Below are 17,106 nucleotides of genomic sequence, written 5' to 3'. Positions count from 1 at the left end.
AAAAAAACACCCAAAAAATAAAGAAAGAAAAAAAAAACCCAACAAAACCTCTCTCCCTCCCTCCCTCCCCTCTCCCCCCCTCCCTTGTGTGTTTGTTAGTGATGATTTGTATTTGTATTTCTTTTTATCACAACAGATTGATTTCTCTGTGTGAAATTCGGGCTGCTCTCCGCAGGGAGAGCGCGTCGTTATACTACAGCGCTACCCTTTTTTTTTTTTTTTTTTTTTTCCTGCGTGCAATTTTATTTGTTCGAAGTGGATTTTTCTTCAGAATTTTGCCAGGAACAACCCTTTTGTTGCCGTGGGTTCTTTTACGTGCGCTACGTGCATGCTGCACACGGGACCTCGGTTTATCGTCTCATCCGAATGACTAGCGCCCAGACCACCACTCAAGGTCTAGTGGAGGGGGAGAAAATATCGGCGGCTGAGTCGTGATTCGAACCAGCGCGCTCAGATTCTCTCGCTTCCTAGGCGGACGCGTTACCTCTGGGCCATCACTCCACATATTGATGATGATAATAATGATGGCGATAGCAATGATAATGATGATAATGATTGTGATAGTAATAATAGTGATAATGATGACGGTAATAATGATGGTGATAGTAATAACAGTGATGATGATAATATTAGCACAATATTATTACTCGTTTTTGTTAATGTTCATTATTATTAGTAGTAGTAGTAGTAGTAGTAGTATTGTTATTATTACCATCATCTTTGTTATTATTATTGTTGTTGTTGTTGTTGATTATGATTGTTACAAAATAGCAAGAACGACAACAATAAAAATGATAACACACATTGATGCCCAACACTTCCCAAGCAGGGATCTCGTGACTGTCAGAAAACACTCGGCAACTATGTATTTCATTGCATGTGTTATTAGATGACCGTTTATTTCTTTGTTCCTTTGGTTCTTTGTTGTGTCTGTTAATCCTTCGGGATTTCATGACAGTAAATGAAGTTGAGTTGAATCGAGTCGAGTCTGGTATAGCTATAAATATGTGCATACACAAACATGCAAAGACACCCAAACATGCACACACACACACACACACACACACACACACACACACACACACACACACACACACACACCCACACTACCAGTGGAAGTTTAAGAAACACATTCGTCAGTAAGATGGTACTGGCAGAACGGAAGAGGTGTATTTTGAGTGACTTTGAATTGAACTAGAGAAACCCACGTGATGAACTGAAAAGGGCAATTTGTTCCATTTTTCTGGGCCAGGATAGGAGACCTTGGATTTTATTGCTTTTGTTTTGTTTCTTGGAGGAGTTGTCAGCACTACAGAATCAGCAGATGAGATTTAAAAAATGTAGATGAAGTATAGATCAAAGGTAATTCACAAAGGTATTTGAATTTTTAGTGACAATGAGAATTATTACTCGCATGGTTGGTCAGTCATTTACAGGCAAAGTAGTTCTCGAGCAATCGTTGGTACAAATAAGAGAGAATAATTTGTAACTGAAATATTTCCTTTAATAAAGAAAAGAGAGATAATGATAATCTGTTGTAGACGGAAGAGCAGAAATTACCAGGTGCATGATCATATCAGAATAATTTGCGAAGAAGGGTGTGTAGCATGCTGGTCAGTTCAAACATGGTCGAAGGGAGATAATCTGAGGTGTTAGAATTTTGGTGGGAATAGACACTTGTGTATTCAATGGTCAAGGTTATCAAGATGTGTGACTTAACCTGAATGACACACTGGTGCTTTTTGGACATAACAAAATGAAAACTGATGAATGTTTCTCATATATTTTATTGGCAGCTAAATTCTATGTATACAAATGTAGAATCAACAAAGTAAAACCAACACTACAAATGTTCAAAAAAGACCTCAAACAGGCATATGAAGTAGACAAGTATGCCTTCAACATAACTATGGAATATAACAAGTTTGTGGAAAAATGGGCACTTTTATAACTGTTTGATACAAGATTAAGCTACACAATGCTACCTTGGAATTTTGCCATTGAACATATGTTGTTTTGCTGTTATAGATTTGTCAGTACTTAGAACTTAATTATATGCTTACCCTATACTTTCTAATGCACAAAACATATAAATTCTGTATCTGTAAACCTTTGTCTGAATAAAAAAATGTTGGAAAAAAGAAAAAGAAAAAAGATGTGTGACTGATGTGACATCAACTGTGTAAACGGAAGAACAAGAAAGGATATGGTTCAAATGGAAATAATTCACTCTGTGTTTGATCTGATCAGGTTGGAACAGCCAGAGATTTGTTTTCAAGGCATGGCAAGACGTTTATTTCATGCACCCCCCTAGGGGCATGGAAACATTGTACATTGACGTCTGTAACACACACCAAAAAAACATAAATGGCAAGCTTTTTTTTGTTGGAACTGGAAAATGCGAGTCTCTGCAAAAGTTGTGCGTTCCTTTAATTGAGCAGGGTTTATTTCAAGATTGGAAAGGAGGGCATTTTGCTTGAGTTGTATGTGGGTTGTCAGGTTGAAATTAAAAGCATAGCTTGGCATTGTTGCTGTTACATTTCTAGTGAATTTATTTGATTGAATTTTCAACAGAGAGGTGCTGTTAGAATTATAGATCTGTTGAAATTGTAGAAAAAAAAAGAAAAGAAAAAAGAAACCTTAGATTTTATGTTTGGGTGTTAGTCTGTTAAACATTTCTTTACATCAGTACCCTTCATTCATGATGAAAATTTTATTTTGATGTTGGTTGTTACCTTAAAATAGAAACTAGGTCATGTATCTTGTTTCAGAATATGAAAAATACAATGACAATAATAAATTTGGTACTTTTGTATTTTGCAGACAAGAACGTTTGGAACAGCTGGCAAGAAGATTTGCAAGAAAGGTAATCCTCAAAATGACGTATCTTCATGTTTGCTGGGCTTATTTTCTTGTCCTTTATTGTCATGCATAGACTGTCCTACTACTTCTTCTTCTGCTTTCGTGGGCTGCAACTCCCACGTACACTCGCATGTACACGAGTGGGCTTTTACGTGCATGACCGTTTTTACCCCGCCAAGTAGGCAGCCATGCTCCGTTTTCGGGGGTGTGCATGCTGGGTATGTTTTTGTTTCCATAACCCACCGAACGCTGACATGGATTACAGGATCTTTAACGTGCGTATTTGATCTTCTACATGCGTTTACACACGAAGGGGGTTCAAGCACTAGCAGGTCTGCACATATGTTGACCTGGGAGATCGTAAAAATCTCCACCCTTTACCCACCAGGCGCCGTCACCGTGATTCGAACCCGGGACCCTCAGATTGACAGTCCAGCGCTTTAACCACTTGGCTGTTGCGCCCGTCTCATAGACTGTCCACAGTCATTGATTTTCAGCCCTGATCTGAGTGCTAGTAGATTTGGAGTGTTGATTATTCTTATCGACAGACTCATTTTCTCTTTAACCTTGGTACACCAGTGGAGTGATTACATCATCAAGTCCTACACTTTTACTGGGTGGGGACAGATGGGAAGTTAGAGTAAGACATAATTTCATGGAATTTTTTTTTTCTTTTATTGTAAACAAATATCTTCTGAGTGTACTTTTACCGGGTGGGGACAGATGGGAAGTTAGAGTAAGACATAATTTCATGGAATTTTTTTTTTCTTTTATTGTAAACAAATATCTTCTGAGTGTTTCAAAAAAAGAAAAAAGAACCAAAAGTATTGAGTAGATCTGTGAAATTCTAGCATCAGGGGACCATATTGGTTTTTTGTTTTTTTTGTGGTTATTTTACTTATTCTTGAAAGCCTGGCCAGGACATTGGCTTTATGCAATAAGTAAGGCATAATGCTCCCCTCTTCATATGTTGTTACTATTTTGAATAAAAAAAAAACAAATGCAGTGTAGCTTAAATTGATTACTCCACACTGATGCGGTCCTTGAAACTGAAACTTGAAAGCTAGTCTGCAATACTTTTGTGAGATGTTTTGAAATTCTTACAACACTTTTGTCATCAAGATAAAATATAATTCTTCTACTTCAAAGCTAGTCTGCAATACTTTTGTGAGACGTTTTGAAATTCTTACAACACTTTTGTCATCAGTTAAGATAAAATATAATTCTTCTGCTTGAAATCTAGTCTGCAATACTTTTGTGAGACGTTTTGAAATTCTTGCAACACTTTTGTCATCAAGATAAAATATAATTCTTCTGCTTGAAAGCTAGTCTGCAATACTTTTGTGAGACGTTTTGAAATTCTTGCAACACTTTTGTCATCAAGATAAAATAGAATTCTTCTTCTTCAAAGCTAGTCTGCAACACTTTTGTGAGACGTTTTGAAATTCTTACAACACTTTTGTCATCAGTTAAGATAAAATATAATTCTTCTGCTTGAAATCTAGTCTACAATACTTTTGTGAGACGTTTTGAAATTCTTGCAACACTTTTGTCATCAAGATAAAATAGAATTCTTCTGCTTGAAAGCTAGTCTGCAATACTTTTGTGCGACGTTTTGAAGTTCTTGCAACACTTTTGTCATCAAGATAAAATATAATTCTTCTTCTTCAAAGCTAGTCTGCAACACTTTTGTGAGACGTTTTGAAATTCTTACAACACTTTTGTCATCAGTTAAGATAAAATATAATTCTTCTGCTTGAAATCTAGTCTGCAATACATTTGTGAGACGTTTTGAAATTCTTGCAACACTTTTGTCATCAAGATAAAATAGAATTCTTCTGCTTGAAATCTAGTCTGCAATACTTTTGTGCGACGTTTTGAAATTCTTGCAACACTTTTGTCATCAAGATAAAATAGAATTCTTCTGCTTGAAAGCTAGTCTGCAACACTTTTGTGAGACGTTTTGAAATTCTTACAACACTTTTGTCATCAGTTAAGATAAAATATAATTCTTCTGCTTGAAATCTAGTCTGCAATACTTTTGTGAGACGTTTTGAAATTCTTGCAACACTTTTGTCATCAAGATAAAATATAATTCTTCTACTTCAAAGCTAGTCTGCAACACTTTTGTGAGATGTTTTGAAATTCTTACAACACTTTTGTCATCAGTTAAGATAAAATATAATTCTTCTGCTTGAAATCTAGTCTGCAATACTTTTGTGAGACGTTTTGAAATTCTTGCAACACTTTTGTCATCAAGATAAAATAGAATTCTTCTGCTTGAAATCTAGTCTGCAATACTTTTGTGAGACGTTTTGAAATTCTTGCAACACTTTTGTCATCAAGATAAAATAGAATTCTTCTTCTTCAAAGCTAGTCTGCAACACTTTTGTGAGACGTTTTGAAATTCTTACAACACTTTTGTCATCAGTTAAGATAAAATATAATTCTTCTGCTTGAAATCTAGTCTGCAATACTTTTGTGAGACGTTTTGAAATTCTTACAACACTTTTGTCATCAGTTAAGATAAAATATAATTCTTCTGCTTGAAATCTTGTCTGCAATACTTTTGTGAGACGTTTTGAAATTCTTGCAACACTTTTGTCATCAAGATAAAATACAATTCTTCTGCTTGAAAGCTAGTCTGCAATACTTTTGTGAGACGTTTTGAAGTTCTTACAACACTTTTGTCATCAAGGTAAAATATAATTGTTCTGTCTGGATATGCTTGTAATTCTTACAGAACGGTATCAAAAACTGGAAGTACATACATACAACTGTGATGGTTGGGTAGTTTTCACATTTTGAATCCCTTGATTGCTGAACCTTGGTGAAGGGGGATAAGTGTAGCATTCAGTCACTAACTGCATTTCCTTCTTTCTGTGTACATTTCAATGGTAGTTAACTGATTCTGCTGATTAACAGTATGATAAGATCCTCCAAGGAAAAAAAAAAGTCTATAAATGGAAGAACGGTGACTGACATCTTGATTATGTAAGCCCTGTCTTATAAAGAATAGGTTAAGATAAGAATAACTTTATTATCTCAAATTACAGAGAAATTTGGTCAGGTGCATTCATCGGGTGCATTTTTCGAATTTCACTCAACTCCCTCCCTCATTTGCCCGATTTACTGTGCAACCCGGACTGCTAATAATCAGTAGACCTTGCAAGTGCAAGCAGCTGTGGATATGGCCAACATATCGACCGGTGAACTGACACATGTCTCAAACACCGACAACATCAAGTATCAAGTATAAGTAAGTAAGTAAGGAGGAGGAGGAATTTTGTTTAATGTCCCGTCACACATATCGGTGATTGAAGACATTTTGTTAAAAGTATTTATGAATACATCTGAGTATTATCGGTTAGAAGGGGTGGGAGATGTGGATGAATGGAGGGTTGGGAGAAACTGGGCAAATGAGGGTAAAAATGTGGGTGAAATTTGGAAGAAAAAAACAACAACAACAACAAAACAACTCTAAATACAGTTACAGGAAATTACTTAAAGGACTTCGTAAAAGAGAAGTCGTTAAACTGACAAGCGAAACAACTGATAATGAATGCAAAAAGTCAAAAACATCAACGTTCTCAGTCAGTAAGTAAGTAAGCAAGTAAGTAAGCAAGTATACATTAACGCTTTAACAAAATGTCTTCAATGACAGATACGTGTGACGGGAAACATGGAAACTCTTCTCTTTACTGATGAGTGTACCCAGCAGCACTGCAGTCAAGGGGTTAAATTTCCTGAGTGAATTTGAAAAAAGAATTTATGGAGTGGTTGAAGTTTACCTCTCTGGGAGACATTCCAGGCTAGTTTTACAGAGACATAGGGGTTAACCTGGGCTAGCCAGATGTACCCAGGGTAAAGATTAACAAGGGTACGGACAGGCTGCTACAGATTAATGACTGTGGGTGATGTGTATGTGTGTGTGTGTGTGTGTGTGTGTGTTGTGTTGTGTTGTGTGTGTGTACATGTGTATGTATGTGTGTGTGTGCATGTGAGTGTTGTGTGTGTTGTGTCTCTGCATGTGTGCACATGTGTCTCTATGTGTGTTGTGTGTGTGTTGTGTGTGTGTGTGTGTGTGTGTGCATGTGTGTGTCTGTGTGTATATGTGTGTCTGTGTGTGTGTTGTGTGTTGTGTCTCTGTGTGTGTGTGTATGTGTGTATGTGTGTTGTGTCTCGCTGTGTGTGTGTGTGTGTGTGTGTGTGTGTGTGTGTGTGTGTGTGTGTGTGTGTGTGTGTGTGTGTGACAGGCTGCCATCCGAGAGTCGTGGCTGAACGACATGGAACAGATCCTGGACGAGAAGATGGTGTGTGGCAATGCGGCGCAGACTGAGGCGGCCGTCAAAAAGCATCAGGCCATCAGTGCCGAGATTTTGGCCAGGGTGGGTGTGGTGGGTGTGGAGAGGTGGTGTGTGTGTGTGTGTGTGTGTGTGTGTGTGTAGGTATGGGTGTTGAGGTTGTGTGTGTGTGTGTGTGTGTGGATGAGTGTGTGTGTGTGCGTGTGGGTATGGGTGTTGAGGTTGTGTGTGTTTGGGGGGTTAGGTGGGGGTGTTGTTTGTGTGTGTGTGTGTGTGTGTGTGTGTGTGCAGTTCATTGCATATATTTAACTCTACACATTTTTATGTGTTTTTTGGTATGAGTGTGTAGTGTGTGGGGGTGGGAATGGGCTTGGTCTGTTTGTCACTTTGTGTGTAGTACAGTTGCATATCTTCCCTATTCTTTCTTGATGTATGACACGTACATCTTGTGTAGTGTGCATATGCATGCAAAAGTACATTTTGCAGTGTGTGTTAGTGTACAGATTCTGTGTGTTTGTGTCTATGTGCTCATGCATATTTGTACTTGTATTTGTATTTCTTTTTATCACAACAGATTTCTCTGTGTGAAATTTGGGCTGCTCTCCCCAGGGAGAGCGTGTCGCTACACTACAGCGTACCCCTTTTTTTTAAAAATTTTTCCTGCGTGCAGTTTATTTGTGGATTTTTCTACAGAATTTTGCCAGGAACAACCCTTTTGTTGCCGTGGGTTCTTTTACATGCGCTAGGTGCATGCTGCACACGGGACCTCGGTTTATCGTCTCATCCGAATGACTAGCGTCCAGACCACCACTCAAGGTCTCGTGGAGGGGGAGAAAATATCGGCGGCTGAGCCGTGATTCGAACCAGCGCGCTCAGATTCTCTCTCGCTTCCTAGGCGGACGCGTTACCTCTAGGCCATCACTCCATATATATATGTGTGTGTGTGGTCTTGTTTTGGTCTTGACAGACAGAAGCGGGTTGTTTTTTTTTCTGTGCACTCCATTTCTCGTGCCTTTTGTTCATGTAAGTAGATTCATGATTTGGAACACAGGAGTAATTCTCCAACCTGTTGACTCGTTGGGATTGCAGAAAGACAGGTTTAAAGCCCTGAACAGTCTGGCCAAAGAGCTTGTCCAAGGCAACTACCGCGCGAAGGAGAAAGTCAAACAGAAGTGAGTACAAGTTATTGTAGTGTCTGTGTGTGCTGTATATAAATATTCATCCTTCCACTGTCCACTTTCCCCTCACACTCTTTTTGCACAACACAGAATCCAAAGTTAAGCAGAGTCCACAATTTCGAAAAGCACTGTTCAAACACAACACTATAGTGGTGCACCTGTACTCATGTCAGTCTCCATTATGTCGCCGTTGTTAACATTTTTTATGCGCCTTTGCCCACCGATCCAGAATTCAGATGTTGTTAAAAAACAACACATATCGTTGGAATCGTCGAGGGCTTGTCTACTCCTTTGCACTGTCGTAATGACAATCAGATAATCAAATAACGCCCAGTGTTGTGTTTAAGTATCAATACCAAAAGACAACAACACAGTGTTGTGTTCTTGTCATTTGGTATTGATACTTAACTCTCTCCATACGAACAGCGAAAGAGATGACGTTAACAGCGTTTCACCCCAGTTACCATCATCAAAATATTGCAAGCGGAAGGCTCTTATACTGAAGAGGTGAATGTTGACAAAGAATACCACAATTCTGACGACGGAAGCTAAAGGTTGGGTCATTCAGACACCCACTGGACACCCGAGGGGTCTGTGTAGAGAAGAGAGGACTGGCCGTACTGAGTGAGTTAAACAAATAGTTGTTGAAACTGGTTTCATGAATTCAGAGTTTCAGACTGTGGTGACTGGGTGAAAATGAGAAGATGCGATGCACACAATATAAAAAGAGTTATCCTTAGTTTTGATTTCAAGTTCCAGATGACAAATGGATAAAGTCTTGAAGAATCAAACGCCACCACTGTCACTGGTTGTGAAAGACTCACTTTGACAATAAAACGCGTCAGCATTTCTGACCGTAGGCTCTTCCTCAGGGACTGTGATTAATAGGGATGACACTTTTTTTTTTAATCATCATTGTTAGCAGATTTTGAGGTTCAGGTAGAAAATTAACCATCTTTGCATAGAGACAAAATAATGGTATACTGGTGACCATGAGAGAGAGATGCCAGTGTAGCCGGGTTGGCTACGATCTTCGTTGGGCCAGCTTAGCAGACGATTTTTGTGACTCGCCGAAGGTTACCAAGGAAGTTGTAAATCGGTCACAAGTTATCTCCCTTTACAGGGAACCGTATGATGATTTTCATCAATTTGTTAAATTATAAACACTTCCTTATAGATGAGATTATAGTTTTGTGTTATGGAACTTCAGAACGATCATACTTCTCAACTGTAATGATATCATTTGGCCAGAAAGCCTATAACCTTTTTAAACTAATATTTATGTGAATGAGTTTTGGCGCGATCTTCGAAATCCACTCAGTTGAAACATACAAAATACCTTCGTTTTCTATAAATCGATATAGTTGCCGTGGAATTTAGAATGTGCATTAAAATGTAAATGATTAAGCCTTCTTCTCGTGTACTGCTTTCCGTGTACACCTAAGTTATAGGCATGCGATGGTACGAAATGTCTGACGGCATTTCGGCGCCACAAAACTATCTCTTCTTCAAGCCATTGGAATTCGTCAGTGCCGATTTGAGCAAAATACGTTTTTACAATACCTACACATTTTTATATCGTGTCTTGCAGATGTTTGCATTTCTGTTATCAATCTGATTAGTATCGTGCATGTATAATTGTGTTGTAGTTGGTTTAAACGAAGTATTTCATTGTCGATCACAAGTGCCAAAAGCACCGCCAAGCGGTGCCGACACGGGAGCTGTCCGCTGAGTTTTCTCTTGAATTTTTACATAAAAAATCTTTACTCTAGAAGCAGATTTTATAGATGATTTTTATATAGTTGGAAATTCAGAATGTTCAGTTACTTAACTGTTGCAATTATATTACATATCGCGACGTATTAATTGTTGTAATGTACAAAAATGATACATGAACTCGTTAAAAGCTCGTTCATTCAGTGACTCTTTTTGTTTACAGTTTTTAACTACATTAATTTTGTAGAAAATGGTTTAACTTAAGAAAATGCTCGTCTCTTGTAGTTTTGTGTGATATATAATATGTCTATGTTAGTTCCCCGAGCCGAAAGTCAGAAGCCGCTAAAATTGGTCAAACAAACACAAGCTTGGCCCCTCAAGGCTCGCGGAGGGCCGGTTTCGTGAGTTGCTTCGCGGCGCTGGCTTTGCGGTTCGGCGGGACAGAATATAAGGAGTGAGCGAGTGCCAGACAAAGAGAGAACTCTCCTGGTCTGGAAGAATGAAAGAATAAAAGAAGAAAACCAGCGCACTGCCTTCCCCAGTCTACCTTGCCTGGCTGCAGCTCTCTTCTGCACAACACCTTCTACCTGTCTTCACCTTCTCTAACACCACCTTACCACCCCGTCACACCAGCATTGTGAAAACTTTTAATTAGATAAGGAACTTGTTTTATTTGGTATGAAAAACAGTTTACAAACAGATAAAGTGATGGATCTGGTTCTACTTTCAGCTAAATTTCTTGATTTACAGATGCAAATAATTACAAAGTGTCCAGCCAGTTATACAACTTTTTATTGCTGTTCTGAGAAAAAAAAAAGATATTCTGAAGAAGAACAGTACTTAGCAAATATTAACAGTTCAAGAAGAAAGTTTGAGGGATGCTGACACATCTACCTTCCTATCATTAATTGATTTCCTTTTTTTTTTCTTGTCCACTATAGTCTTTGCAGTATACTTATCCATCCTTGCCTGCTCCCTTGTTGCTACCCTGAAGAAATTAAACAATGTGTGTTTGCTTACAATGTGTGTTTACCAACAGTTAAGACACTTGCTTAAGTACAGTAAGACTTTTCCTTATCATCTTCATTTTTTTTTTTTTTTTTTTTTAATATCTGTTCACATAAAAAAACAAGTATGAAATGGTGAGACTCAGATGATAAGGGGATCCATTGAATTTGGAGTGTGGGGTGTGTGTGTTGGGGGTGGGCGGGGAGTAAGGGGGTGGAAGGTTGATGAGGGAGCATGAGAGAGAAGTGGATCATGGCATCAAGGGATGGGAAGTGTAAGTACCTAGACTTCTCTGTGAAACATTTATGTTGTTGATGATGATGATGATGATGATCATGATGATAGTGTGTGTGTGTGTGTGTGTGTGTGTGTGTGGATCATGGCATCAAGGGATGGGAAGTGTAAGTACCTATACTTCTCTGTGAAACATTTATGTTGTTGTTGATGATGATGATGATGATGATCATGATGATAGTGTGTGTGTGTGTGTGTGTGTGTGTGTGTGTGTGTGTGTGGATCATGGCATCAAGGGATGGGAAGTGTAAGTACCTAGACTTCTCTGTGAAACATTTATGTTGTTGTTGATGATGATGATGATGATGATGATCATGATGATAGTGTGTGTGTGTGTGTGTGTGTGTGTGTGTGTGTGTGTGTGTGTGTGTGTGTGTGTGGAACATGGCATCAAGGGATGGAAGTGTAAGTACCTATACTTATCTGTGAAACATTTATGTTGTTGTTGATGATGATGATGATAATGTGTGTGTGTTTGTGTGTTTGTATGTGTGTGTGTGTGTGCCTGTGCGTTGTATGTGTGTGTGTGTGTGTGTGTGTGCGTGTGTCTCAGTGTGTGTGTGTGTGTGTCTCTGTGTGTGTGTGTGTGTGTGTGTGTGTGTGTGTTTTGCTTATGAGTTTCAGTTTTTGTTTTGTTTCGTTTTGCTTGTTTGAAAGTATGCCTCTAGATATATATATATATATATGTAAATGTTAAAATAGTGTTCATTAAAAAAAAATGGAACAAGGGGGGGGGGGTTGGGGGGAGTTGTTTATTGGTATTTTATGCTTGCATGACTATGTTTTTTTTTTCTTTCTCTCTTTTGTTCTCCAGAGACCAGGACATCATGGCCAGGTGGCAGGCACTGCTGGCCAAACTGGAGGCACGCAAGTCCACCCTGTCTGGCTACAACAGCGTCATGGCCATGTTCCGCGAGATTGAGTCCATTCAGGACGAGTTGAAAGAAGTACAGGTAATCTTCTTCTTCTTCTTCTTCTTCTTCTTCTTCTTCTTCTTCTCCTTCTCCTTCAACACAACACACCTGCAATACAATACAATGCAATGCAATGCAATGCAATGCAATGCAATGCAATGCAATGCAATACAATACAATACAATACAACCACACCTGTCTCACCACACCTGTGTCACACCTGTCTCATGCAACACAAAGCAAGAATGCAGTGCAGTACAATACATACAGCCACACCTGTCTCACCACACCTGTCTTTCTCCTGTCTCACACAACGCAACACAACGCAACACAACACAACACAACCACACCTGTCTCTCACTCACCACCACACACCACACCTGTCCCTCTCCCACCTGCCGCAGAGCAAGGTGGCCGGGGAGGACTACGGGAAGCACCTGCAGGCCACCCAGGACATGCTGGAGCAGCACAGCCTGCAGGAGGCCCAGCTGCAGGCGCTGACCCGCCGGGTGCACAAGCTGAACCACAAGTCCCAGGAGGTCCAGGAGCCCTCCCTCGACCAGCGCCTGGCGGCCCTCAACAGCGATCTCAAGAAGTGAGTGATGATGGTGGTGGTGATGATGTTAGTGATGATGATGATGATGATGATGATGAGGTCCAGGAGCCCTCCCTTGACCAGCGCCTGGCAGCCCTCAACAGCGATCTCAAGAAGTGAGTGATGATGTTAGTGATGACGATGATGATGATGACGACGATGATGATGATGATGATGAAGCCGTCCTCAACAACGATCTCAAGAAGTGAGTGATGCTGGTGGCGATGATGATTATGCTGATGATGATGCCACCCTCAACAGCAACCTCAAGAAGTGAGTGACGATGATGATAATGATGGTGATAATGATGACGATAATGATGATGCCACCCTCAATAATGACCTCAAGAAGTGAGTGATGATGGCGATGATAATGATGACGATGATGATGATATGCCACCCTCAACAACCTCAAGAAGTGATGATGATGATGACAGTGATGATGATGATGTTGACAATGATGATGATGATGTTGACAATGATGATGAGGAGGAGGGGGAGGAGGTCTAGCTGCCCTCAACAGTGACCTCAAGAAGTGAGTGATGACTATGATGATGATGATGATGATATGGATACTTCCACAGCACCTATCCTCAGTCGGAGACCAAGCTTTAACTCACTCCAAACGAAGGACCCCGATTGATCCATTTATAATTGTTTCAGATGAAGGAGCCCGACCGGGGCCTTAGATAGTTTTGAATTTTTGGAATGGCACCTACTTTGCATAATGACGTTTTAAGCTAAGCATATCTTAACTGACCCTCTGACTCTCCACTCCAGTGAATGCAGTGTGTATTACTGTGCCCGCGAACAGGAGAGTTATTTTAGTGGTGACTGGTTCACGTGAACAGTGCGTGTCAACAATGGTGTCTGACCCAGTTTCGTTTCAGTCACAAGGCAGACAACAGAATTAGACAAAGTGGCCCTATTGTGACTCTATAACGATCTGAATTTAATCTGTTTCAAACTCTTTGTGCTTTCCAGGATTTGGTTACATTACAAGTCATCAGTGTGTGCAAATTTCGAACAACAACTGTATGATAGCATAAGAAGGGAGGGAGTTTTATATTTTGTCCCAACAGATAACGTTATGTTACTGATCAGTTTGGGTCGTCTGTGGGGAAAGTTAGAGGAGCTAACTGGCAGTACTGAGTGAGCTAAGCGCTTTACAAACACAGAGTCATTTGCACAACAGTCGGCCAACCTGGTATGAGCCGACTGATAGCTGCCATTGGGCGCGCTCATCATTCCATTCTAAGTGAGAGTCGTCTGTAATGACAAGTCATAGCAGATGATGCAAGGGAGGTGATAAACCTTGTATCCTTCACCCTTGTTTTAGATAGACACTGAAGCTGTGTGCGTGGTAGTAGTAGTAGTAGTAGTAGTAGTATTTTTATGTATTTGTCTATTATTTTATTTATTTATTTATTTATTATTATTATATTTGTTTTATTTTTTATTCTTTATTTTAAATTATTATTATTATTATTATTTTGTTATTTTTTACTTTACTTATTTTATTTTATTTTTATTTTTATTTATTTTTATTTTATTTTATATATATATATATATTTTTTTTTTTTCTTCTCAAGGCCTGACTAAGCGCGCCGGGTTACGCTGCTGGTCAGGCATCTGCTTGGCAGATGTGGTGTAGCGTATATGGATTTGACCGAACGCAGTGACGCCTCCTTGAGCTACCGATACTGATAGTGACACTGTGTGTGGGTGGCGTGGTGTGTGTCAGGGTGCAGGGGGACAGCGACCGGCGGAAGAAGGGGCTGGAGACGGCGCAGCAGTACTACCAGTTTCTCCAGGACACGGAGGAGGAGGACCGCTGGGTCGGCGAGAAGATCGAGGCCGTGCGCTCCTCCTCCCTTGGCAAGGACCTCAACGCCGCCCTCGTCATGCTCAACAAACATGCCGTGAGTTTTGTATTGTATTGCTCTTTTTCCCCAGTGTGTCTCACAGCTTCTCTCTACAATCACCAGTATTGTCAGCTCATCCCTTCTTACTGGAATGTTTCCATCCACTTTCAAAACTGCAATCGTCCAGCCTCCTCTGAAGAAACCCAACCTTGATGCAAATATTTTGAAAAATTATCGAAACAGTTTCTAACCTTCCTTTCCTGTCTAAACTCATTGAAAAATCTGTCCTGAAGCAGCTCAACAACCACCTTCGTTTCAACAATCTCCTTCACCCTTTTCAGTCTGCAATATCGTGCTGCCCACAGCACCGAAATCACTCTCCTTCACATCCTGAACAATCTACTGCTAGCGTCCAACTCAGGAAAAATTTCCCTTCTCACTCTTCTCGACTTGTCAGCCGCCTTTGACACGATAGACCATTCAGTCCTTTCCCGTCTTCATTTTACATTTGGCATCAACGGCACTGTTATCAGTTGGTTCAAATCTTATCTCACTGATCGATTCCAGTCTGTCATCGTCGATAATTTCCTGTCTGAACCTGTTAAAATCAAACACGGAGTCCCACAGGGATCTGTTTTTGGCACCTCTACACTACATCTCGCTCTCTACGATCGGCTTCGCGTCCACTCTGTTTACGCATACCCAGATTCAAACACTCCACTGTTGGACGTCGTTCTTTCTCTGTCTCTGGACCTTGTATTTGGAATGAACTTCTTCCTCTTTCGCTTCGTCAGGTCTCCGCACTCAGTCTGGCCTTAAAACCCACCTCTTCACTAGATAGCCTCTCTCCCCAACCTCTTCCTTGTCGTCAGTTTTAGAGTTATGCATGCGTGTGAATGACTGGTGTGGATGTGCCTAGATTTATCTCTGCACAAGATTCAGCGCTATATAAATGCTATCATTATTATCATTATTATTTTTATTTTTTATCCCAACAGATTTCTCTGTGTGAAGTTCAGGCTGCTCTCCCCAGGGAGAGCTCGTTGCTACACTGGCAGCGCCAACCTTTTTTTTTCTGCAATTTTATTTGTTTTCCTATCGAAGTGGATTTTTCTACAGAATTATGCCAGGGACAACCCTTTTGTTGCACATGGTTCTTTACGTGCGCTAAATGCATGCTGCGCATGGGACTTTGGTTTATCGTCTCATTCAAATAAGTAGCGTCCAGACCACCACTAAAGGTCTAGTAGAGGGGGAGAAAATACTGGTGACTGCTGGTGTGATTCAAACCAGTGCACCTCAGATTCTCTCGCTTCCTAGGTGGATGCGTTACCTCCAGGCCAACACTTCACATTGTCTCTCTTGGAGGGTGGGCTGGGGAGCATGGAGGGTGGTGGGGGGTGTATGTGTGTGTAGGGGGGATAGATAGATGGATGGATTGGTAGATGGATGGATAGATGCATTGATGGATAGATAGGTGGATAGTTTTTACTTTGAAGTGTGGGGTTTGGGGTGTCTGGGTGTGGTTGTATTTGTGTGTTGTGGGAGGGAGTGAAGGGTGCATGTGTGTTTGTGTGTGTGAGTGAGTGCCTCTGTCTTTTTCTGTGTGACCTTATTGATGGGTAGATGGATGGATGGATGGATGGATGGATAGATAGATAGATCAATAGATAGATAGTTAGTTTTGACTTTGAAGTGGGTTTTTTGGGGGTATGTGTGGGTGTGGTTGTATGTATGTGTTGTGGGTGTGTGGGGGCATGCATATGTGTCTGTGTGCGTCCGTGTGAGTCTCTTTTTTTCTATGTAAACATATATATTGATAGATGGGTGGATAGATAGATGGCATTGATAGATAGATGGATGGATGGATGGATAGTTTTGACTTTGAAGTGAGTGGTTTAGGGTTGGTGGATGTGGTTGTATGTGTGTGTTGTGGTAGGGGATGCATGTGTGTCTGTGAGTGTGTGTGTGTCTTTTTCTATGTAAACATAGATAGATAGACAGATAGATTATGACTTTCTGGCTCCTGACTTGCCTCCGAGTTTTAAGAGTCATAGTAACATGTAGATATCATTTATACTAAACACCACTGTGAATTTTGTTTTTCCCCAAATCGGCAGGCTGTCAAGGAGGAGTCTGTGCTGTGCAGACTGCATGCGGGGCACACTTTTTTTTTTTTTTTTTTTACTCATTCTTACTTGTTGAAGGGGGAAGAGGCCCCTCGATGTATTCCCTGTGATGAGCCTCTCACCGTGAAACACGTGCTCTTTGACTGTTGGGATCTGCATAACGTTAGACACAGACATTACACGGCGGTTTCTTTGAAGACCTTGTTTCGTGATGTCCCTCCGTGGGCGCTGATGGACTTCTT

General features: G+C 40.4%; 1 protein-coding gene across 1 annotated transcript in view; it reads left to right on the top strand.

Annotated features, from left to right (window-relative positions):
* LOC143280888 (spectrin beta chain, non-erythrocytic 5-like) overlaps positions 1-17,106 on the top strand; it is a 355,560-nt gene that overhangs the window by 142,438 nt on the left and 196,016 nt on the right. Inside the window, exons 11-16 of the mRNA XM_076585640.1 lie at positions 2,824-2,866; positions 7,119-7,250; positions 8,256-8,338; positions 12,177-12,315; positions 12,681-12,871; positions 14,615-14,792. Coding sequence (XP_076441755.1) covers positions 2,824-2,866; positions 7,119-7,250; positions 8,256-8,338; positions 12,177-12,315; positions 12,681-12,871; positions 14,615-14,792 — 766 coding nt within the window. The remainder of the gene's footprint in view (positions 1-2,823; positions 2,867-7,118; positions 7,251-8,255; positions 8,339-12,176; positions 12,316-12,680; positions 12,872-14,614; positions 14,793-17,106) is intronic.

This window comes from Babylonia areolata, chromosome 4, assembly GCF_041734735.1.
Source record: "Babylonia areolata isolate BAREFJ2019XMU chromosome 4, ASM4173473v1, whole genome shotgun sequence".
NCBI lineage: Eukaryota > Metazoa > Mollusca > Gastropoda > Neogastropoda > Buccinidae > Babylonia > Babylonia areolata.
The sequence above is the reverse complement of the archived record's forward strand: the minus strand, read 5'-3'. Positions and strand labels throughout refer to the sequence as shown.